The sequence below is a fragment of the Bos indicus genome, chromosome 8, assembly GCF_029378745.1.
Source record: "Bos indicus isolate NIAB-ARS_2022 breed Sahiwal x Tharparkar chromosome 8, NIAB-ARS_B.indTharparkar_mat_pri_1.0, whole genome shotgun sequence".
Classification (NCBI taxonomy): domain Eukaryota; kingdom Metazoa; phylum Chordata; class Mammalia; order Artiodactyla; family Bovidae; genus Bos; species Bos indicus.
The window spans coordinates 57,480,513-57,505,512 of record NC_091767.1 but is presented as its reverse complement, the minus strand read 5'-3'; the positions used below and the strand labels follow the sequence as shown (position 1 = coordinate 57,505,512).

The 25,000-nt window shown below is 41.3% G+C and overlaps 1 protein-coding gene across 9 annotated transcripts in view; it reads left to right on the top strand.

Annotated features, from left to right (window-relative positions):
• The window catches only part of LOC109562985 (TLE family member 1, transcriptional corepressor), a 91,776-nt gene that overhangs the window by 22,313 nt on the left and 44,463 nt on the right, over nt 1-25,000 (top strand). For 4 of the 9 annotated variants that reach the window (XM_070794701.1, XM_019966113.2, XM_070794700.1 and 1 more), the window contains exons 5-8: nt 6,461-6,523; nt 8,089-8,193; nt 23,371-23,575; nt 24,324-24,340. In XM_070794701.1, the coding sequence (XP_070650802.1) occupies nt 6,461-6,523; nt 8,089-8,193; nt 23,371-23,575; nt 24,324-24,340 (390 nt within the window). The remainder of the gene's footprint in view (nt 1-6,460; nt 6,524-8,088; nt 8,194-23,370; nt 23,576-24,323; nt 24,341-25,000) is intronic. The other 5 variants (XM_070794703.1, XM_019966112.2, XM_070794702.1 and 2 more) reach the window with 3 other exon arrangements.

The following is a 25,000-nucleotide window of genomic DNA, read 5'->3' as shown; positions in this document are numbered from 1 at the left end:
TTGCTTCCCCATGTGTGATAGGATGTTTGTGAGAGGGCTGGGCACCCAAAGGGTGTCAGGGTTTGTCAGCATCCTTATGACTCAGGGCCAGGGTCCATCACAGGAGTGGGGGGCCTGATCACCCTTCCCCATTGAATAATACATTCAAACGGTAAATCAAGGGCAGGCGACATCTGCAAGGTCACTCTTGGGGGAAACAAGGCATTGATAATGCTGCCATTGCAGGATAATCACTGGTTTTATTTGGGGTATCAAATTACAGTGCTTCGCCACATGCATATGTTGTTAAAAAAAAACAAAACACAAGCACATGAACACCACAGCTTTGTTCTCCTCCTGGTTCATCTAGTAAATATGTTGGCTATTTAAGCATCATTATCATAAATATGACTTTAAAATGGTTACCTGCCATGCCTTTGGGTTGATGTCGTGTATTTAACCATTCCCCTAGTACTAGACAACTGATTTATCAGGAGGGCAAATGTTAAGTTTTTCAAAAACTCTGCAGATGGTTGTGATGTGTCGAACTACTGTTATATCTTTACCTGACTTTTTCTCTTTTGCTTTGAAACTTATGCTGCAGTGAGCAGCTTCATGCATGGAATGCTTTTCATTTGAACTATTTCCTTAGGATAAATTCTTAGCTGTGGGAAGCCTTACCAAAAGGTTTGAATAATTTCATGCTCTTGAAACACATTGCCCAGTTGCTTTCCAAGATGACTGTACCAATTTACTCTGTCATCAGTAATGTATGATTGCTCCAGTTTCCCAGAAGACTCATCAGCTTTGGATTTCATTAATTTTTTAAAAAATAAGCTAACATAACTGGTGCAGAATGACCCACCTTACTTAGAACTACATTTGCATTTTATTTGGTTGCCGCTGAGGCTGAACATTTTTTCTGGATTGAAGGCTGTCATTTCACAGACTCTGAACCTTCTAGTCAGAAGGGATTTAGAGATTATTTATTTCCTTTTGTGTGCTTTGTTTTCATGTTCTTGCCCGTTTATCTTTTGCCAGATACTTATGACCAGCTCTCCACTGTGTTTTTCTCTTGGCCTCCCGCTTGGTTCGAGGAAACCAAAAGATCAGTTTGCCAGCCTTCAGCATAAGCGGCATTTTTTATGATCCATCAATTTGCAATTTAATGGTGGTGGAGTTTCCCCTCCCTAAGCTGACTTTGGGCAGGGTGCCATTGGATTGCTTTGAGACCCATGGGCAATTTACTCTTAAGCAGCCCTCGCCCGGCTTTGAGCCTCCAACAACCCTCATTATATATTACTCGGTGTGTAGTGGAGATCAGTGGGCAGCCGTTGGAAAGCGGGCTGGCTCTTCAGTCTGGTAATTAGATGAGGTGGAAGGAATATGATAAGGTGGAGAGCTGAGCTTTTAGGAATCGTGAAGTCCAAAAATGTAAGTTCAGATGCTCAGAAGATCATATCTTCAGTTTAAGAGTTCGGTTCATTGCTGGCCTTTGAGATATTTGACCTCTTTAACTCTGTTAAAATATACATGTATCTGAATCTTGCAGGCTTCCCAGATGGCTCATTGGTAAAGAGTTCACCTGCAATGCAGGAGATGCAGGTTTGATGCCTGGGTCAGGGAGATCTGCTGGAGAAAGAAATGACAATCCATTCCAGTATACATTCCTGGAAAATCCCATGGATAGAGAGGAGCCTGGCAGGCTACAGTCCATGGGGGTTTCAAAGAGTCAGACACGACAAAGCGGCTAAGCAACAACACCAACCTGACTCTTGTACTGAGATGTGATTTCTTATTGTAAACAGAGCCTGTTCCTAACACTGGTTAGGAATGGTTTATGTAGTTCCATGTTGGTCATTGAGTTTAGGATGTATGGGGATTCTGTTTTGGTTCTGTAAGGCATTCCTTTGAAAGTTCCAAATGTGGAAGGAGTATCCTGTGGTCAGTTTTGATGGGGAGGGTTCAGCGAGGAGCTGAATCAGGAGTCTTCTCCTGCTTCCCTGTTAGGTTAAGATGCATGATGCCAGCCTTGATGCTGGAAGCTGTAGGAAACTGTCCAGAAGCTTCATGTCAGATGTGATTTTCAACATTTAATCTTAGTTTACTAAATAAAGTTAAATTGCTCTGGAGGATCTTGAAGGGCCTAGAGTTTGTTTATTGGTGTTACAGGGGAAAGGCAGCTTCTATTTGGATTTGAGGTCGTCCTTAAAAGACTGGGATGAGAGCACAGCACTTTATAATAGTGCAGCTGTAGTTTACATATTAGCTTATGTGATTCTGATAAATCACTGAAGTAGATTGGTGATAAGAGACCTGGCGCTCAGCCGTTGAAGTGACTTAACTCAGGACGCCTAATGCTATTTTGCTGAGATGCAAACCCAAGTTCTTGGATTATGAGGGCTGACTCTTATCACCATAAGCAAATCAGTGAGAAAGGAGTTGGCACTGATGAGAATAAAAGCTGGTTCTGGGGACTTCCCTGGTGGTCCAGTGGTTAGGAATCTGCTTGCCAGTGCAGGAGACAGAGGTCCAATCCCTGCTCTGGGAAGATCCCACGTGCTGCAGGGGAACTAAGCCATGAGTTGCAGCTACCAAAGCATGAGCACAGCAATGAAGACTCAGTGTAGCCAAAAATAAAATAACTCATAATGCACTTTAAAAAAAGCTGGTTCTGAACAGACGAACTCCTGCTGCCTTGGTGGGTGCTTGCCGTCCCTGAGGCAAGGCCTGATGCCGGGGCCTTTACCAAGCTGGGTAAGTTTTTGGGCGCAGTGTTTCCATGCAGATCTGGTTTGGGTCTGGCTCTTGAGTGCTGACTTAGTGTTGTTGCCTTACATGGTGTCAGAAATACAGACACAGGGTAAGTTTACTTATAAACAATATGTCTGTTAGCAGGTACCAAATACATCTTCATCTTGGGTCAGGAAAATGATTTCTAGGTGGAAAACACAGTTAGCCTGCAGTTTGTTTTTTTTTTTTTTTCTTCCATTGGAGTTGTCTGGTCTTTGGAAGAGGTAGAAAGAAGGCAGTCTGAAAAGGTTATGGGACTTTCTCAACACCTGCTTAAGCAGGGTCAACTATCCAGTCTAACCTGCTTGTAAACTCTGTGGTCAGGAATAGAAGCACAGGTAGAAAACACTACTACTCGTTAATTTGTGCTAAGTTCTTGTCAGAATATCCTTATGTTGAAGCAAGAGATGATGCTGGAGGATCGCTGTCAGTTGTCATCCAGACTGTTTGAAGGGCGGCAGTGGTGGTGATGTGTTAGACCTCCCAGAGCACTGTCAGGGAGATCAGATGCGTCCTCACGCTGCCAGGAGCAGGGACTCTACAGCTGGCTCAGAGAATTTCAAGGTAAACCAGAGGTGAGGTTGGAAGCTAGATTTCCTGGCTCAAGTCAAGCTCACTTGTCAGAGGATGGTTTTAAGATTAGGGATTAGAGACCTGGCAGAGGAAGGAGACAGCTGGGACAAGATCCTTCTCTGTTATTCTTGTTTCTGTTTCTTTTCCAAACCGTTTATTTAGAATTCCCAGGACAAATGGTATGGCTTTTGATGTTTCTGCATCAGTTTGAGCTTTGATCTTTAACACTCGTCCTCCTGTTGCAGTCTTAGCTGCTCTAACCCAATTTATGTGGTCTGTGCTCTTAATCCGTACTTCTTTTATTTTCCTCTTAATATTAAAGGATTAATATTAAAGGTTTATGAGTTCGTTTCATTCAGACCAGGTCTTAACTGTCCCCTGACAGTGAAGTTCACTTCTACCTTGAAGCCACTCTGTGTAATAACATATATAATTATTAATTAAAGAGGAGATCATCTTTCCTTCTTAAACTAAAATAAATTCCATGTAGGTCAAGTAATTAAATGTAGAAAGTACAGCTGTAGCAGCACTAGAGGAAAATTAAGAATGGCTTCTTTAATTTGGGAGTGTTCTAATCCTCACCCAAAGGCCAGGAACATAGGAAGGCTATTCTTTAGTCCGACCATGTAAAAATGTAGTTATGTATAGCAAAAAACCCATACTAAGCAAGGCTGAAAGACAGGTGACAAGGTGGAAAGACCGTGGAAAAGTCAGTATTTATCTTATAGAAGGAACTACTACAAGAAGACAAGGGTGAATAAATACCAAAGGAAAAATAAAGTGGGCCAATCAATATATGAAAAGATGTTTAACTTCAGGAAGAATCGGAGTAATGCAAATAAAAATGAGATCATTTTTTAATCTATTAGATGGATAAAGATTATAAAAAGGTCAGTGAAACGCAGTATTGACACTGGGTGGGGGAGCAAGCACCATGATAGACGGATACTATAAATTGGTAAGCTTCTCTGCTGGGCAGTTTATCAGCATGCATTACAGTTTAAAATATGCAGACACTTTGACCTAGCAATTTCACTTCTAGAGATTCCTTTTAGAGATCTAGGGAAAGGGTTAGTTGATGTAGAGCGTGTAATTGTGGAATATTAGGTGAAAAATAAATATCCCCCGATGTTGGGAGTGTTCAGACACCTGACTGCTTGTGTAGTGGGATATATTGATGATGTTCTTACTTACATCTGTTTTTATGGAATGGAAGGGTGTCCATGACAGGTTTGAGTGGAAGGAACAAATTGCAGAAGAGCAGTATACCTCAGGGGATCCGTTGATATCAAGGTGTCTCTCTCCACTCTGGGCTTGTGCACACACAGATAATGAGAGCTTGGGGGGTTGCTTCCCAGGATCACCACAGAGTTATTGTGGTTGTCTCTGGGTGGCAGACTTAGTTCTTGTGTATTTCTGTGTAGTATACATCTGTGGATATGTACTTAGAGTGAGCAGATGTCATTTTTAACATAGGAAAACATGAAGAGAATTTTGGAGGCCGGGTAAGAACAGAATGCTGTTGGAATGTATGGCAGGTGGAAAGTGGGGAGCAAGGACTCAGACCCCACAAAGGGCATCTCTGCCTCTTTATGTCTTCCCAAACATACAGGGTAGAACCTTGTTGCAAAGGCAAGGGTAGCTGGCCCGTGCTTTCCAGGAGAGCCATGACCTTGTGTTCACTTGAGTGGGTGGCTGTGATCAAACGAGCTAGGTGGGCTGACCCAGTTTTGTGATTGCACCTGGTACAGCTGTGCCCTTTTTGCATATGCGTATCTGTTAGCTCCACTTGTTCAAGCAAGGTCATGGGATTGTTCTCTATACCAGTGATTTCCCTTTCTAGTACATTTCTTCCAGTGCATGGTCTGTAACCCTGTCTCAGTGGTGGTCAGGGAGAATTGAGTTGGATTGGCATAAATCCAATCCCATAAAAGGAAAGGCTTGTTGCTCAGTTAACTGGAATCATCTCAGAGGACAAAAGGCAGCTCTCTTTTATGTACTTGATTATACAGTTCCTGAGGTTTCTACTTTATCTCACTTATTCCATTCTGTCTTTCTCAAGGGCATGGGCTGTGCTCTTCTAATTTTTTTCTCCCCATAGTCCTTTTCATTGCCTAGTTCAGTAATAGAGGTAGCATCAGTAAACATTGACACAGAAATGACAAAATATATACATAAGGTCAACCTGGGACTCTTCAGATGTCTTTCCCCCTCCACCCCCCAAAACAAAACTGTTCTTCAGAGTTAGAGGGAAGCAGGGTTCCTTTGCATAGCTGCAGGGTGTTGGAGGAGGGGTGGGCAGGGGGAGCCTTCCTAGTCTGGGAGCAGAGCACACTGTATTCCCTCCTTTGCCAATTTGTCCCTCTTCCAGAGGGACTCCTGTGCCCTTGGAGCTGAGCAGGGACTATTCCTCCTTGCTCTAGAATAGCCTGTGCCACGGACACTCAGGACACATTTTCTTAAACTCAGTGGAACCGTGGGCTCCTGGCATTTGATGCTGAGTTGTGGTAAAACTTTACAGATATCTAGAACCCCTTGGCTTGACTGTCTGGATTTGAGTCTGTTTCAGCGGTGTTTTCTAGGCTTGTTTGAAATTTTGAAACTTGGTGAAGGCTTATTAACATTAAAGTTCAATTTCAGTTGTGCAGGAGTTGAAACAAGTGGAAGGAGGTCTTCCACTCTCACTCTGGACCTCAACTTGAGAGCCAGTCTGCTTTGGCAGTGCTTCTGCTCTCCAGGGTTCTGACTTTGGTTTGAATGAACTTGCTTCATAAAAGTGCTCTGGTATGCCATAATTGAATAAGTGTACAGAAGGGTTTGGAATCACCAGGTTAAGTGATTATGTAGCCTCAAACTGCATAGATTTTCTGACTCAATTAAACTACCCATTATCTCTTATTTAAGTGACCAATAAAACGTGCGATTATGTCTTTCTTTGCAAGTGGGATTAATATCTACTGTTTATCTCAAGATAAATATTGCTAACATAGCCTGGGAAAGCAATTTTATGCCCTTAAGAGTGAGGCAGTAGAGGACTCCACTGTTGTGTATGAAGTTTTATCTTCTGAACTGATTATGAAATATGCTAACCATTTATATGGCTTTGTCTTTATAGACTGAAATCGCCAAGAGATTGAATACGATTTGTGCACAAGTCATCCCATTTCTGTCTCAGGAAGTAAGTAAAACTGTTCAGCTGTTAAAGTGCAATTATGTTGCTTCTCTGTTTGCAAATTAGCTAGTTTTAAGATGTTAATTTTATCACAAGGAACAAGTGTGAAGAACATCTGTTACAGCTGAAGTGTGTAAACCCCCTGCTATTCCATCTCATAGATCTAAGGGCACACTGTGGAAGCAGTGACGATAGCTCAACCTTAAATTAATTCTTTTCTATGGAAAACTGCAAAATGACTATCAAGCATAAAGCTTTTCTTTTCTTCCAGGAGTAGTATAAGCTTGATCGCTTCTGATGATTAATGTGTCCTTTTACTGTTTCTTTTACTGCTTTTTAAAAATGGTTCCATCAGGGTTGACTTGATCATGGGAGCAGGTATTTCATTTGTCCTTGTACCTCAAGGCAGATTGACTTAATGCTGTCTGTGGAGGGAGTGGATGCCAATACTCTTAAGGTTAAGAGCATTCATGTTACATGTTCGTGTTACCTTGGCTTACAGAGTTATATCCATATATGAGCCATTTTATTGTTACAAAGTCATAGATAGTTTAACCTTAATATTTTGAGAGGGGAAAGCTCTTTGTGTGAGTAAACCTATGAAATTGACTCAAAACCAGTATGTTTTAGTTTTGCCTTAAAGTTTACTTTTGGATACAAGCTAATAAATGTAAAACTGTGTTTTAAGTGTGTACAAGATGCATATATCTTGAGACAGAGTGAAAAGCTTATGGGCCTTGGAGCTGGAATGCTGAGTGTCTGCTCTTATTGGCATCTACTGCTCAATGCTGGGTAGCACCATCCCTGCTATTACTATGGCAGCCTTTTCCAGTATAGCATTTACGTGATGTTACCATTTAGATTTGTTGGCCTTTTGAAGCCTGTTGTTAGTTAGACTTTAGTAATTCCGGGTCTCTGCTATATATAGTCTCCTTTCTCCCAAAGAGACGTGCAACTTTGTTTTTATTTGTGAGTGGACCTGGGAGGTGTGTGGGCTATTTCCATATTTCCAGCCTGTGATCTCAGAGTGTGTGTGTGTGTGTGTGTCTTTCCTTTCTCCTGTGGCGGGTGAAACATCTAAGGACTAAAGGAGGAAAGGAATTCCCAGAGTCCAGAACCAACTGGTGGGTTGAGATTTGTTGACCAGAGAAGAGATTGCAGGTTTAATGTTTAAAATTTGAGTATCCAAAGGGGTGTTTTAAATGGTTGTAAATTTCTCCTGCTCAAATCTATCATAGCAAACCCTTTCTGAGAATCAGGATGATCTTCCAAATCCCATACTATTGATTTCTAAGGCTTTACATGAGCATTTTTGGTATCTTTTTTTTGCCTTTCTACCATTCTGAACCCCAAATTCCCATCAGAAGTTAACTAGTGCTGTTTAGAAAGATGGGCAGCACCACTGTTTTCCTTTCCCTGGTTGTGTTCTGTGAAATATGTGCTCCAGCAAGTTCACATTTAAACTCATATTACACCTCAGTCTGTACCACATGCAGCATTTGTCTTGTTGTTGAAAGGTACAGTGAAGTTCTTGGCTGCCTCACTAATACTTTTTCTTCTTGTTTTCAAAGCATCAACAGCAGGTGGCCCAGGCTGTCGAACGTGCCAAACAGGTGACCATGGCAGAGCTGAATGCCATCATCGGGGTACGTGGCCTACCAGGTCTACCTCCTACAGTGTGTATAACCAGCTTTCATTTCTTCTAAATTTGTTGGCTTAATCTATATCTAATCTGTATATAATATGAAGTTAACCTTGACCTTTTTGATAAGTGGGAGAGGGGGAGGCAGTTTCAGGTACAGGGAAGTGGTTTCAGGTACACTGAGGTGTATAAGGGATGAACACTTGGCATAAGGGAGGTAATAGCAACCTTTTTTAGGATGGGAACAAAATAAATCTTCTTTTCAATGGAAAAATAAATATAGTTTATCCCCCTCCCTTAGGTTAAAACTTTAGGTAAAGGTTTTAAATACCTACTTTCCTTACTTCTGTCATATAACTTTAGATCCCAATTGGGGTCAAGACATCACTTGGAATTATTTCATTTTGTTATCTTTTGCTTCTTTTGCCTTTTGCTTTCCCAGGGTATTAGAACCTATGTATAACTGTTTTGATTTTCTTGTGGCTCTTTCATGAAGTTTTAAGTGGCACCCCAACGAAAAGAAAGCCCTCTTGCCGTTGAAGAAGTGATAATTGTCTGCCCTGGTGCCCTCTAGCCTTTCACGAGGTTTCTGCTCTTCTGGGTTGAGTTCAGTTAGTGCTCCTTGCTGGCAACTGGTTGTCAATCACAAGTCATTTGCTCTGCGTTAATGAGCCCGGTGAACCGTGGGGTCATCTCCTGCATGAGTTCATTCCCCACCCCCTGACCACGCCCCCTTCCTTCCCCTCAACTGCAGGATCCAGGACGGTTCTCATGTTTTCTGCCCTTCCAGACTAAGCGAGAGAAGTAGCTGAAACAAGGGACCGTCCTTTCTGATTTTATTCATACGTGAGTGCCTTGAGCGGATTCAAATCACTCATTTATCAATTTATGTTAATTGCTTGTGAGAAGATGCCCTGCTGGTCTTTATAGTTCCCTCAGACACTTTGTAATGATAATTAGACATGCTGCTCTACGGATTAAGAGTGCCATAGTGCAGTGACGGCCACAGACAATGGAACCAGTTAATCCATCAGGGTTTAAAATTACATCCCAACTGGAGATGGAGAAAAACATAAGAGCCAAGGAGGATTAAAGAATGAGCCTCAGCTTGAAAACTCTCCTTTCATCAGTTTCTCAATTGCAGATCTGCAGTCGGGTTGCCTGTGGTAAGCTATTGGCAGTCAATTAGGTGAAATAAACTGGGAGGGTGACCTTCATTTCCTTTTAATAGCTTTTTCCTCCCTGAAATGGGGAGCTTCAGTGGATTTTCAGCTTAAATTTTATTCAAGCTGCTTTATTACACTTGACAGCTTAGCTCTGCATAAACAATTCTCCCTCCTCCCCTTCACCCCAGATCCAGGCTCTGCATCTCTCCCCCTTCGTATCACATTTTTGACTGTTACTTAGTGGGCTCTCTAATCACATTCAACAAAAAACACAATTACATCTGCATTTGTCTGCTGCCTTCTGTACCCTTTTCTTGTGTAATGAATTGCTTTATTTCAGAGATCAAATCAAATATTCACTGGTACTTTTGCATGTACTGTGTTTGATTAGCAAAGACTAATAGCAAATTGTACTTGTAGCTCTAGCGCAGAATTTTTTAACCCAAATGAATGAGGATGGAAAAGCCTGTTTTGATTAAAGGAAAACATATGCAAAGCAGTTCTCAAGTACCCAGTTCAACTTTGTGGAACATGTTTGTTTTCTGATAGGCTCTAAATTTTTACATATCATTTCTTGATGGTAAAACTTTGTACTCTTTATGTCCTCAAAGCCACTGCCCAATTGTACCCATTAGAAAGGAGGAAATTGTGTTAACCACATGTTTATAGGTAATACTCATTTCACGTTGAATCAGAAAATAAAAATAACAGGTTGTTTTGCAAGGGCAGATGAATCGCTAATTTTATGAGTGGCTTTAGTCCAGGAAACATGTTGTTGAGATTATAAAGGCAGATTAGCTCTGATAGCTAGCAACAATAACCCAAATCAGTGAATTGGGCCCAGCACAAGACTTAACGCCAATTGTGAGTCTTCAGCATATTGGCATGTGTGGCTTTTATAATTGTAATGTTTGGATCAGTATATTAATTTATGTCGGCAGGCTCTTTTAAAGTTTGTAGTGATCAATAATTATCCTGCACCATAAGTTTCATGCTCTGGCATATGCTTGATTTTTGCTTGAAAGGAATTGTGTGCGTCCTGGAAAATCGAAGTAGCATAAAATTGGGTTGACAATTCAGTGGACCTTTGCACCCCTTCATTGAACATGCAGTGTGTCAACCTTTCTCCCCAGAGGGGAGGAGGCTCTGGGAGGCTGTCTGTTCCTACAAGCAGCAGCTGCGCGCAGAGTAAATGCAGCCTGGTTTGATAGCAGCTGTCAGTATTGTTCAGGGACCGACTTAGGGTAAAGAACAATGGGAGAGGCCACGGTCTTCGTCTGCATCGACTTTCAGGCTAAGAAAAGAAATAGTAATTTAACGGTTTAGACATCTATTACAAGTGTGAAAGATCATGAAAGAGTACCCTTTAAAATGCAGATGAACCGAAAATTTCTCATCCCCTTTAAGGTACAATCAAGGAACTTACTGCTTGCTTAACAGGGCTAAAGATTTCTCTTTAGCAAACCTGGAAAAAGTTATATCTTCCTAAGGACACCAGGCTTCTAAGTGAGATTAGCTGTGTCCTGGGACTGTGGATGCTCTTTTAGTAGGAAGAGAGAGGTTCTATTATTTTTTTTTCCATTTTTGTGAAGTGAATTAATGATACCTGTTTTGCACTGGCATAAAACACTTAGTTCTCATATCTGATGGGAAATACTGAATTTTAAATCTTTTCCACTGCAGCACCTGCCTTCAACTTACATAGATTACTGGTATTTAAGAAAGATAAACTTCTTAGATATTTGAGATATTTTTGGTTATACTTTTTAAAAATAACTTTGATGATAAATTTTATAATTGTCAGAATAATAACTGCAACCCTAGATTTTGAATTTTTTTTAAGCTCTCTTGCTATTAAACATATGTTCTTGTAACAATAAAAAGTAATAATGCAGAGATCCTAATAGGCACAGGGTTTATTCACTTTGACACAAGCTGACTTGTATTTTAGAAAACAAGTTCATTGTGGGAAGGGAACTTACTTGAACCTTGATCCCCCCCCCCCCCAAACATTGGGATAAACAACACAATTTAATCAGCATTCCTCAAATATTTTTTTAAAATTTGGAATGCTATTAAAAATGCTCAAAATGAAATAGTTTATTGACTTAATGTAACATTTTATTTGTGGAATAGCTAATGGCTACCTGAAGGAAAAGAAAATTGACCAAAGACCTCTTTAAGTTCATTACTCCCCATTGTAGTATTTGGGTAGTTGGAAACTTAGAACTCTCCTTTACCTGCTCTGACACTAAGTAATTGATTCTAAACTGAGATTAGGATTACAAATAATTAGTGTTGTCTTTTAACTGGATTTATTATATCACATATAATTGGTTTTATATCATATAAAATTAATATGTCATACAAATATAGATATGGCTATGTACATACCTGTACACACATGGATTTTTAAAATTTGATGTGTAATTTACACGTGAAATGCACAGTGTCCAGACTGACCCCTGGCACAGGCACACACCCTTTGGGCCACACTCTCTCTCAGGGTACAGATTGTCCCCACCACCATAGAAAGTCCCCTTGTCTTCTTGTCAGTCAAGATTTCCCACTCCCTGAAGAAACATGGTTACTTTTTGATTAAAAAGTGAAAGGATAATTAGCAGAGGGCAATTTCTTTTTTAAAGAAAACAATTGCATAGTTTACCTATTTCTAACCAAATACCTGCTGCCTAACTTCTCAGTGTTTCATTTATGCTCAAAAAGGCCATTTACATCATGTTCTAGAACTAACACCCCGAAAAGATGTCATTTTCATTATAGGGTACTGGAATGCAAAAGTAGGAAGTCAAGAACACCTAGAGTAATGGGCAAATTTGGCCTTGGAGTACAGAATGAAGAAGGGCAAAGGCTAATAGAGTTCTGCCAAGATAACGTACTGGTCATAGCAAACATCCTGTTCCAACAACACAAGAGAAGACTCTACACATGGACATCACCAGATGGTCAACACCAAAATCAGGCTGATTATATTCTTTGCAGCCAAAGACAGAGAAGTCCTATACGATCAGCAAAAACACGACTGGGAGCTGACTGTGGCTCAGAGCATGAACTCTTTATTGCCAAATTCAGACTTAAATTGAAGAAAGTCAGGAAGACCACTAGACCGTTCAGATATGATCTAAATCAAATCCCTTATGATTATACAGTGGAAGTGAGAAATAGATTTAAGGGACTAGATCTGATAGGTGGAGTACCTGATGAACTATGGACGGAGGTTCGTGACATTGTACAGGAGACAGGAATCAAGACCATCCCCAAGAAAAAGAAATGCAAAAAAGCAAAATGGCTGTCTGAGGAGGCCTTACAAATAGCTGTGAAAAGAAGAGAAGCAAAAAGCAAAGGAAAAAAGGAAAGATAGATCCATTTGAATACAGAGTTCCAAAGAATAGCAAGGAGAGATAAGAAGGCCTTCCTCAGTGAACAACACAAAGAAATAGAATAAAGAAAATAGAGATCTCTTCAAGAAAATTAGAGATACCAAGGGAACATTTCATGCAAAAGTGAAGTCGCTTAGTCGTGTCCAGCTCTTTGCGACCCTGTGGACCTGTAGCCTACCGGGCTCCTCCAAGATGGGCTCAATAAGGACAGAAATGGTATGGACCTAACAAGCAGAAGATATTAAGAAGTGGCAAGAATACACAGACTGTACAAAAAAGATCTTCATGACCCAGATAATCACGATGATGCAATCACTTACACTCACCTAAAGCCAGACATCCTAGAATGTGAAGTCAAGTGGGCCTTAGGAAGCATCACTATGAACAAAGTTAGTGGAGGTGATGGAATTCCAGTTGAGCTATTTCAAATCCCAACAGATGATGCTGTGAAAGTGCTGCACTCAATATGCAAGCACATTTGGAAAATTCAGCAGTGGCCACAGGACTGGAAAAGGTCCGTTTTCATTCTAATCCCTAAGAAAGGCAGTGCCAAAGAATGCTCAAACTACTGCACAATTGCACTCATCTCATATACTAGTAAGGTAAGGTAAGTCACTTCAGTCGTGTCCGACTCTGTGTGACCCCATAGATGGCAGCCCGCCAGGCTCCCCCATCCCTGGGATTCTCCAGGCAAGAACACTGGAGTGGGTTGCCATTAATCCTTCTCCAGTGCATGCAAGTGAAAAGTGAAAGTGAAGTCGCTCAGTCGTGTCCGACTCCTAGCGACCCCATGGACTGCAGCCTACCAGGCTCCTCCGTCCATGGGATTTTCCAGGCAAGAGTACTGGAGTGGGGTGCCATTGCCTTCTCCGCATATACTAGCAAAGTACTGCTCAAAATTTTCCAAGCCAAGCTTCAGCAATATGTGAACTGTGAACTTCCAGATGTTCTTGCTAGTTTTAGAAAAGGCAGGGGAACCAGAGATCAAATTGCCAACATCTGCTGGATCGTCGAAAAAGCAAGAGAGTTCCAGAAAAACATCTATTTCTGCTTCATTGACTATGCCAAAGCCTTTGACTGTGTGGATCACAATAAACTATGGAAAATTCTGAAGGAGATGGGGATACCAGACCACCTGACCTGCCTCTTGAGAAACCTGTATGCAGATCAGGAAGCAACAGTTAGAACTGGACATGAAACAACAGACTGGTTCCAATAGGAAAAGGAGTACATCAAGGCTGTATATTTTCACCCTGCATATTTAACTTAAATGCAGAGTACATCATGAGAAATGCTGGGCTGGAGGAATTACAAGCTGGAATCAAGATTGCCCGGAGAAATATCAATAACCTCAGATATGCAGATGACACCACTCTTACGGCAGAAAGTGAAGAAGAACTAAAGAGCATCTGGATAAAAGTGAAAGAGGAGATTGGAAAAGTTGGCTTAAAGCTCAACATTCAGAAAACTAAGATCATGGCATCTGGTCCCATCACTTAATGGCAAAGATGGGGGAGACAGTGGAAACAGTGACAGACTTTATTTTTTGGGGCTCCAAAATCACTGCAGATGGTGACTGCAGCCATGAAACTAAAAGACGCTTACTCCTTAGAAGGAAAGTTACGACCAACGTAGACAGCATATTAATAAGCAGAGACATTACTTTGTCAACAAAGGTCCATCTAGTCAAGGCTATGGTTTTTCCAGTGGCCATGTATGGATGTGAGAGTTGGACTGTGGAGAAAGCTGAGCGCTGAAGAATTGATGCTTTTGAACTGTGGTGTTAGAGAAGACTCTTGAGAGTCCTTTGGACTGCAAGGAGATCCAACCAGTCCATCCTAAAGGAGATCAGTGCTGGGTGTTCATTGGAAGGACTGATGTTGAAGCTAAAACTCCAATACTTTGGCCACCTGATGTGAAGAGCTGACTCTTTGGAAAAGACCCTGATGCTGGGAAAGATTGAGGGCAGGAGGAGAAGGGGGCAACAGAGGATGAGATGGTTGGATGGCATCACTGACTCAGTGGACCTGGGTTTGGGTGGACTCGGGGAGTTGGTGATGGACAGGGAGGCCTGGCATGCTGCGGTTCATGGAGTCACAAAGAGTCGGACATGACTGAGCGACTGAACTGAACTGAATCTTGGATAACATGGTGCCCGTGTTGGTACCCATGTTACCTGGTCCTAGGATAAGGCTGGACTTTTTTGGGACACTTGGCACTATTATGCTTTGTGACCTCGTACAGCCAGTTTAGCTCCATCAGCATCCATCTTCAGGTGGACAATGCCATTTACCTTGTATGGCTTTTGTAGAGGGTAAGACTGACCAGCAGCCTTTGCCTGACATGTGGGTGAACTGACTGCCCTGAACTGCAGTTTTGCCTGCCTGGTTTCTCTCGGTGCCTGTAGCACATCTCTGGGTCCAGTTGACCAAGCTTCTTCAAGGGGTGGTTACTGCAGGCAGTGGGTCACCTCCTCTTTTGTCTTTTCTGGTGGTTACGTGGATATTGTTATTTGAGATTAGACCCAGCCAGATGCTGTGCTTCTGCCATTAAGTCGTGTGCTTGAATGAGTTTTAATAAGGACACAGCAGTGTAGAAGCATTGCCATTTAACTTTTGGTGAACAAACTTAAAATTCAGAACCGAGGGAAAAGTTAACTTTGGGGAACAGATGGAGAGAAGTTTGAGAAGCAAACGTGTGAGGATCAGGCACTTTTGGCTTCCTTACTCAGCATAAAGCATGAGGGACCAGTTCTTTTGTTGGCACTGAGAAGTGGCAGGGATCCTTGAGATGGAATTAGAAGGAGGGCAGAATTAGAAGAGATGCCCAGATGACCAATTCCCCTACCACAAAATGCCAGATTTCTGATAGCTGCCTCCATGCTGATTGTTGGACATAAGAAAATGTAAACAATTTTCCATAGCAGTATATGAAGGTCAGGAACTCAAGGAAATTTGGAGTTAATATAAGCAACCTTGTTTATCCTTTCTCATTTATTTGGATGTGATCTAACTTACTTTCCCCAAATATAACTTCTGTCAAGGTCTGTGGGGCTCTGGTTTGGGGCTCCAGTTTTGGTCAGGTGTGTGTATTCTTGTTTCATAGGCAAATTTATAATTCTCTATACTTTAAAACAACTTAGTATGTAATAAAAGAAGCCTAGTGTGGTTTGTGGTATCTGACTATGTGTGTTTGTGTAGGTGATGGCTGTGAATACAGACTTCTGATGTGTCAGAAGGAGCCTTTCTGTCCTGAAGAGATTGAGTTGTAGACCTAAAGGACTCCCCATTGTTGCATGAGATGATTGGTTTAAGGATTAGCAAAAATGTTGGATTATTTTTCTCCTCCGGCTGTAGCTGTCAGCCATCTATAGGATTGTAGTGTGTGAAGTTTAAGAGGATGAGGTTAGCCTCTTATTCTTATGAGTATGCAGTTAATCCCTGGAAAGCCCATCAGTAACCCAGCTGTAAGTTTCTTTATAAAACAAAATCACCCTAGGAGAATAATGCATAGCCTGCTACCACAGGAAGTAACTAAAATGACAACAAACATGGATCTTCCAGTTCTACCAGCTTCTATTTTGTGACTTACCTGCCACTTAAATTCCAATAGTTCAGCCCGTTTATTAATTTTCCAAAGGGATGGAGCAATACAGCCAAGAAGTCTTCTCTGCATCTGACTTTTTTTTTTTTTTTTTAACTGAGAGTACAGCTAGGTATCTCTAACAAATGCAGGGCTTGGTTTCAGTGTCTGAGTTCCTCTGAATAGGTAGTGTGCTTTTAATTTATTAGGAAACTTGCTGAAGCGTTGTTTACTTGTTCATGTCCCCATATATTTTCATATGATTTTTATTTGGATTTATTAGAAGGCATTATAATATTTTCCCTCTTTTCAGGGGAAGAACTCTTCAGAATAGAAAGTAGAGCATCTCATTTTAATTATTAGATCTATGCAGGTTTTTTTAATTGATGGGTGATTTATGTACCGTATCATTCACCCTGCTTTTTTTTTTTTAAGAGTTTTTTAAAATGTGGACCATTTTTAAAGTCTCTACGGAATTTTTCACAATATTGATTCTATTTTATGTTTCTTTGGTTTTCTGGCTGTGACACATGTGGACTTTCAGCTCCCCAACTAGGGTTTGAACCTGCACCCCCCTGCATTGGAAGGCAAAGTCTTAACCACTAGATTGCCAGGGAAGTCCCTCACTCACCCTTTTAAAAGCACAGTGTTTTTAATATATTTACAAACATGTATAACTATCACTAATATGTAATTCTTGAACATTTTCATCACTCCAAAAATAAACCCATATTCATTAGCAGTCAAGACCCCCTTCTCCATCCCTTCAACTCCCTGGCAATGCTTAATCTTTCTATCTCTTATGGATTTTTCTGTTCTAAATATTTCCTGTAAATGGAATCACATAATACGTTCCTTTGTGTCTGGCTTATTTCACTTGGCATAATGTTTTCAAGGTTTTTGAGTCCTTTTTTTGATGAAAAATATTCTATTACGTCAGTATACTGCATTTGTTTATCTGTTCAGTCACTTGCTGGTCATTTAATTGTTTCTTTTTGGCTATTATAAATAATGCTGCTGTACATATTTGTATGAGGATGAGATGGTTGGATGGCATCACTGATTCAATGGACATTAGTTTGAGTAAATTCTGGGAGCTGGTGATGACAGGGAGGGCTAGCGTGCTGCAGTCCATGGGGTCGCAAAGAGTCAGACATGACTGAGAGACTGAACTGAAACATTTGTATAAAAATTTTTCTGTGGACATGTTTTCTTTTATCTGGTATTTATATCTAGGAATGGAGTCTCTGGGTCATATGGTAATTCCATCTAACTTTTTAAACAACCCAGTGGCTGTACGATTTTACATTCCCCCCTAGCAGTGGGTGAGAATTCCAGTTTCTCTGCTGCTTCTCCAACACTTGTTATTGTCCATTGTTTGATTCTAGTCCTCCTAGTGGGTGTGACATGCTGTCTGATTTGTGGTTTTGATTTATATTTCTCTGATGGCTGGTTATGGTGAGCATCTTTATATTGAAAATTATCTGGTTTTAGAAGTGGATCTACTTAAGTGCACATGACTTGTAAAAACTCACTCTAGTTTAGGTCTTTAAGTCATGATGGAAACAGGCACCCAGAGCAGGTAGAATGAGTAAGTCAGGGTGATGATGCAGAACAGGTTGGCCTGTGCAGGTTAGCCGAAAAACAGAAACAGAAAAGAAGAGTTTCCATCCTTTTCAGAATTTTAGGCCTTCTGGGCGCCTGCCTACATGTAAGTCAGCAGTTTTGTTTCTGTGTGCTCCTGCATCAAAATGGGGCCTTTCAGTGGATTTATTTATTTACTTACTTTTTATTGTCTTCAAGTGGCTTGTGAATTCTTGGCCCCAGCAAGCAGTTCCTGCCTGTTTATCACCCCTGCCCCTCTTCACACGAGAGGCCATCCACATAATGGGAGGTTTTCAGAGAACTCCCAGAGTAGTGTCCTTGATGTTTCTGCTGCCACACAGCTCTTCCCCACTTCTCCCACTTATTTATCGTAGCGTACCAATTTTCTTTTTATGCACTCTCCCAAGATAAGAACTGAGCGTTTTAAAGAACAGAGTAATAGCAGAAAATCAAGGAAGAGTGATTTGGAGAAAACTGTCAATAAATGCTACTTTTCACTCCCCCCTTCCCCACCTTTAAAAGTGTTTAAATACAAAGTGCTATAAATGCCACTTACTGTCACACTTTTAGTATTGGAGATGCTGTTTTGGGGCATCGTTTTAGTTCTGTTTGGGTTCAGTTTGTGGTCTGTGTGACAGTTTTCCCAAAGGTTGTAAAGTGGGTTAAATTTCAGAAATTCAAATTGATTCAGTGGTTGGTGATGAGAAACTTACTAACATCTAGTGGGGATGAGGATATTGGTGTTCATTTTTCTGGTTTCCTTTCTACTTGTATAGGCAGCTTTGTGGTGATAAATCTTGTGCTATACCTGTTTTAGAAACAAAAATGTAAAAACCACCTCACTATTACATTAAAGCTCTGAATGTAAACAGCAAAGTCAGTTTCATTATAGCAACATAATTGACCTGGGCTGCACTAGGTAAAATGTGAATTAAAATTCTAAATGCATGGCTGTTGTTTGACATGGATGAGGTTATTTTATTCCTTGTGGGTTTTCAGTATCATTAACTCAGGGTTTGGTGTTTGTTTTCTTCATCTCATTCCCAGCCTATTCAAATTGTTTGGGTAAGAATGAGTGCATTTATCTCCTCATGCCCCAAACTAAACCTTTCCCTAATCATCTCTGCGGCACCAGAACAGTCCATAAAAGTTCCCAGTGTAGCTCTTTCTCCAAATTGTTTTGTAAAATGTGAAGTTTCTGTTTGTTTTAAATTGTTACTGGAGTCAGCATAAGCAGCTGCCCATTTTGGGGGGTCGTGACAAGGTACTTGATGGAGAAAGGACAGTGAAGAGTTGAATGCTGAAAAGTACTTTTGGGTTTTAAACAATTTGGCAAATCCTTTGGCATATAAGAACATGGATTCTAACATAATGGTACAGAATTCTAGCTTAGATCTAGACCAGAATTTCTGTGTTTCAGTGTTACTGACATTTTAGGCTTGTGAATTCTCTGTGATGAGGGCTGTTCTGTGCATTGTACGGCGTTGAACAGCATCCCCAGCCTCTACCTACTGGATGCCAGTAGCACTTCTCCTCCTCTCTCCCTCCCAGCTGTGACAACCATAAATGTCTCTAGATGTTGCCAAATGTCCCTGGGGTGGGGGAAAAGGGTGTCAAAATTGCTTTGTTTGAGAACCACCTGTTTAGATTGATACATATTGCCTCAGCCACCACTGTTCATCAAAAATGCCTTTTCTGATAGCTTTGTAAACTGTTTTGCTTGTGTGTTCTGTGGTTATAAATCTATAGCCAATCACTTAAAAAAAAAGTTTACTAATTAGTGCAAGCTAATGAATGGGTAGAAGGTTGAATTTTTCCAGCCTTGCTGTCATGTTGAGAAACATTTTAGTTTCCCCAATGATTTGGGCAGGTTTGGGTCTATGGAGGACTGATGCATGTAAATTCCCTTAATTGGCAGAGCCATTGGGTGTTTTGAGGTGTTGCTGGCTGTATAGTAGTGTCTTTTGTTCTAACACGTATTTTTGAGTAGCATTCATGTTTTTTTTCTTTTCGTAAAGGTGATGGGTATTAGGCTGTCTCAGGTAAACTGGGGGCGGGGGGGACACAAAACAACATGTTCTTTCAAGAACACATGGGACAGGTCAGCTGCTCTTTTAGAGTCAGCTGTTTTAATCTCCTGGATGTGGGCCCTCTATTCATTTCCATGAATATTTTATCTTACAACACTTCTTATTTATTAAGCGTCTTCTGAGAGAAGCCAGACTATCTCTGTTTCAGCTTGATTCTTCCTTATCAACTTCCTTGGAAGAGAGCTAGAGTGAAAGATGTTTTCATTTCTCATATGTAGGGTGTTGGGAAGTGGAGACTGGAGAGATGGCACTTGTGAGTTGTAAATCTCAGAACAAATTCCCATCTGTCACTGCTGCCGAGGCTGCATTGTGGAGATCATTTTATTTCCCAGTAAACATCTGACAGTGAAGTGGATTATCTCTGGGTGTACAGTGTTGCGTGCCCTCAGGAGTATCTCCTTACCTGGGAAGGGAGAAATGTGAAGTCATCAGTGGAGAAAGAGCTTGTCTTCTTCCTTAGGCTGCTTGGGAACTCTGGGTCTGTCACTGACTCCTTATGAACATGCCTGGGCTGCTGGGGTCACAGGAGAGATGCTGTTGAAGGGAATGAAAGGTTTTCAATCATCATTCTGGCTGAGAACCTATGGCAAGCCACTCTTTCATCTGTGAAATGGGAGCCATGATTCCCACCCTCCCTCCCTCTGGTATGTTCTAAGCTGAGGCCAGATAAGGAAGCTGGAATTATGATCTAGGAGCTCTGCGTGGCAGGATAAAGAAGTAGAATGTGAGGCAGCAGTGTTCATGTTTCCTGGGTCTGCAGCATCTTCAGTAGCTGTGATTCATCCTGTTGCTATCTACTTAAGTATTCCTTTCATTTTGTGAGAGAGTTATGCTTTTTTAAAAAAGGTGGAAGAAGGCACTTTCAAGATGGCCAAGCTCAGGATGGAAGAACCTCATTGCCTCTAATAATAGACTGTCTTCATGGGCCTGAAACTCTCGAGCAGGATAGAGGTGGGGGTTACCTATGGCCAGTGTAAGCTGTTGGAGAGTTCTGTTGAGAGCCATTTGCCTAAATGTTGGGTTTAACCTTTCAGGTCTGCTTCACAGCTAAGGCAAAGCCCCTTTATTTTGTAAGCTTAGTCTTCTTTTTAGTAATGAGAATGCTTTCCAGTTCATCTTTCTAAAAACCAACTTGGCTTTGGCAGAAAATTCCCTTCCTTCTAGCGTCTTCAAATGTCACCTGAGACTGCCTTAACTCTGACATAAAATCCCACGTCTGGAGTCATTTTTTGGTAACTCCATTTAGGGGGGAATTTTAGGGGGGTAACTGGGAGGGACGGGGTGCAGGGAAGGGTGATAGGGTTGTATCCTCCACCCTGTAGTTAAAGTCCTTCCCCTCTGTTTAGCCTCGCTCATCTTCTTTTAATCAGTGCTGCTCTTAATTACCCCACTGCACCCACTTCTGTATGCATCACTGCCTTCCCCCGACAGCAGCCGGACATAGCTCTCACTCTCCGAGTAATGATAGTAATCGCTGGTAGGGCAGACCTGTTCCTCATCCTTCTCTGAGCACATTTCTTATGGCAGGTGTCTAGTTCCTAATTAAGTGCTAATGAGCATGCCTAGTGGACCGTGATGCCTCTGCCAGCTTCTTCAGTTTTATGTCCTGCTATTGCTGAGCTCTTAAAAGGTGACAGAGCAGGAATTAGTGTCTTTGGGATGACAGGAAGGTGATTTTATGCATAAAGAAATTGTTATTATGATCTCAAATGGTGAATGAGTAGTTTATAAATACTTTCCAAGAATGCTATTAATGTTGCTCTCTGTGACCTCGCTCCCTTTTCCAATTTCCTTCTCATTAGAACTGTGCTCTCTTTGGAAGGAATGGAAGTTTAAAGAGGTTGGCTTCTAAAGATTTTTAAAAAGATACTAGGAGTGGTTGAAAATTCACTGTAAGATAACTGTAGACACTGATTTCTGCCTTTTAGCTGCCGCTTGCTCTTGAGGGCTGGAAACCTGTTTAGTATTCAATCAAATATCAGTAGTTGGGGTGGAAATTACTGAAGATCTGGCATAAAGATCTAATATATTCAGTACACGCAAGGGGGTAATAAATAAAACTAGTAATTGAGTCCCAGGGAAGTGAGCACAAATCAGAATCTTAAGAATTTCCTAACATTACACCTTAGAAATTGAGCTTTAATCGTTTTTACTATCTCATCAAAAATGAGTTTTATGTTGGACAGCTGAAATGCAGCCAGATTTATGGTGGAGGGGCCATTTCTGGGATACTTTTTCATTTCCTGTAGTGTGTCTTAAATATAATATATGAGAGCAATGGTACTTTTTTAATATGAACCGATTTATAACTTCTGGAATGGGTTAAGCGATAGAGGTGAAGGCATTTAGGAACGAGGGACTTGGTCATCAAGAGTGTTTTCCTCAGCAGGCTTCTTAGCCTCACTGTATCCTGGTGTCTTCCTCTGTGACATGGAGAGGGGCTGGTTTGGGGCATGAAGCTCAGGAGAAAGGAAGGGATAATCAAAGTTCTGCCTCTGTGGTTTCTTTGAGTTGTCACATACATGTCTCCCTGAGGCCTCCCTCTGTGTGTGGTAGTACCATGACGGCCCTTCCTATGTTGACTTCACTCCCCTCCCACCTGGTGGGAGAAACTCAGTGCCTTGAACCTGGCCCCCTGTGAAATGGGAATATCAGTACTTCCTCATTTCTGTGAGGGTTTGATGAAGTAGAACTGACTTAAGATGAAGATAAACCTTGATGAAGTAAGGGCACACCAGTGCATAAGAGATGCTAGTTCTTCCTTCTTTCTGGGTATGTTAATATTTGGTTTTGTCTCATCCTACCATTGTGTTAGGTTAACACAAGAATGCTGGGGTAGAATGGAATCGCCTAGTAACCTGTGACTCGTTGAGAATATAGGTACTATATTGTAGGATGTATATCTGTGCCTCCCCTGTTGTAACCTTTCTGAAATCAGAATGAACCCAAAATCTGTGGCATCTTAGATTCAGTGACAGCACTGGATTTCAACCCTGGAGCTGCCTAGAGATGGGACTAATATGTGAGGGCTTACTTACCTATCCAAGCTTGCACAGCTATGCTCTCAGGGTGTGAGTTAGGCCAGAAAGTGACAATGTTAGTCTGAAGATTATGTTTTGGGAAGATTATATGATATCAGGTAACTAAGCAGATGCAGGCTTTTGATGGACTGAACGTACTAACCACATTTTTTTTTCTCCCTTTCCTCCCTCTCTCTCTCTCTCTTTGCTGTGTGTGTGTGTAACCTCCTGATCTGTCTCCTCCATCCTCTCATGTCATGTCTGGTTTCTACCCGGATGCCACCACCACCGCCGCCACCACCACTCTTTGTTTCTCTCTCCCTCTTCCTCTCAACCACCACCTCCAACAGCAGCAGCAGTTGCAAGCTCAGCATCTTTCTCACGGCCACGGACCTCCAGTGCCCCTCACCCCTCACCCTTCGGGACTTCAGCCTCCTGGAATCCCGCCCCTCGGCGGCAGTGCCGGCCTCCTGGCGCTGTCTAGTGCTCTGAGTGGCCAGTCTCACTTGGCAATTAAAGATGACAAGAAGCACCACGATGCAGAGCACCACAGAGGTGAGAGGCCGGGCAAGCCAGATTAGGACCTTGTCCTAACACTCTTACAGTGCTGCAAAGTTTGTGCACCGCTAAAGAAAGCCCCAACCCATACAGAGCGCAAACAATGAGCTAAGAGGAACTGTCTGTCGCAAAGCTTGGCCACTGAAACACAGTTCACCCTGGAGGTTTTCAGGGTTTAACGTGGGCATCTGTAGATTTCTCCATCTCTTTAGATGGCAGGCATCTTGACATCTTGGCAACTGCCTCGTTAATGCCAGTGGCCTGTACCATATTATGGAAAACTGTTAACTGCTTAATTGGGTAATTTTCAAAGAAAGTAATGTTGTTAAATGGGGCGAAATAAGAAGTTAAATTTGAAAGTGAATGTGTTCAAATGAAAGGTTTGATAATTGCATCTGTTACTACTTAGTTTCATAGGCTTTAATTCTAGTATGCATTAAATATTGGGCAAAATTGCACTTGACTAATTTTTTGAAAAAAAAAAAAAAAGTAATTTATTCTGTCAAGAAATTTTAAAAAAATAGGCTTTTGTGTATGGTTAAACTGTAAATCTTATGTTTACAAAATACTGTAATTTTCAGGAAATCACTGTATTAGGAATGTGCAATGACTTATATAAATAAAAGCCATTTTTAAAACTGTTTGGGGCTTGTGTTCTAATTATTCCCCCCTTTTTTTTATTTCTGTTCTTGCCTCTGTGTCTGAACGGGCATGTCTGTGCGTTTCTTGGTAACCTCGGGAGCAGACAGAGAACCAGGCACAGTAAGTACCCCGACTTTATGTGCCTGCTGCACATAAAAACACGTTCCTCCTCCCACCCCCACGGTGCACCCCAGCCGCCTTTCTGTACATATAGGCACAGACACGTGTATTCTACTCTATCTCTCTCAGCAACTTGTTTTTTTGTTTTTTTTTTTTTTAGTATGTCTGTTCTCTCCCCCACCCCCCATCTTTTGTATAAAACTTTTTATCAGATGAGAGGGAGGCAAAGCTAAGATTACTCACTTGAAAATACACTTTGATCCTTATGTGCCCCATTTTAAAAATGTGTTTATCATTGCACTTCGAGTCCAGGTTTACCTCTAATGTAAGAGAGTATTCATTTTTTTCTTAAGTCAGTTCTGCAGGCAAGAGGTCATAATCCATATATGAAATTGGTTAGTGTTGTGTTATTTCTACCTAAACCATCATTATCCTCTGCAAATGCATCTTAGTTGCTAGGTTTCTATATCTGGTTTTCTTTTCATAATCGTCCTTGGAGTGTGAACTTGAACTTTATTTTAGTCCAAAGAACTGAGTCTTTGAGTAATCTCTCAAAACCAAGAAAATTGAGTTCACGGAGCTCTGTGCTTTTTGAGTTCATTTTTTCACCAGCCTAAATCTCAGTATATATTGAGTTTCCTGCATAATTATTATAGAAAA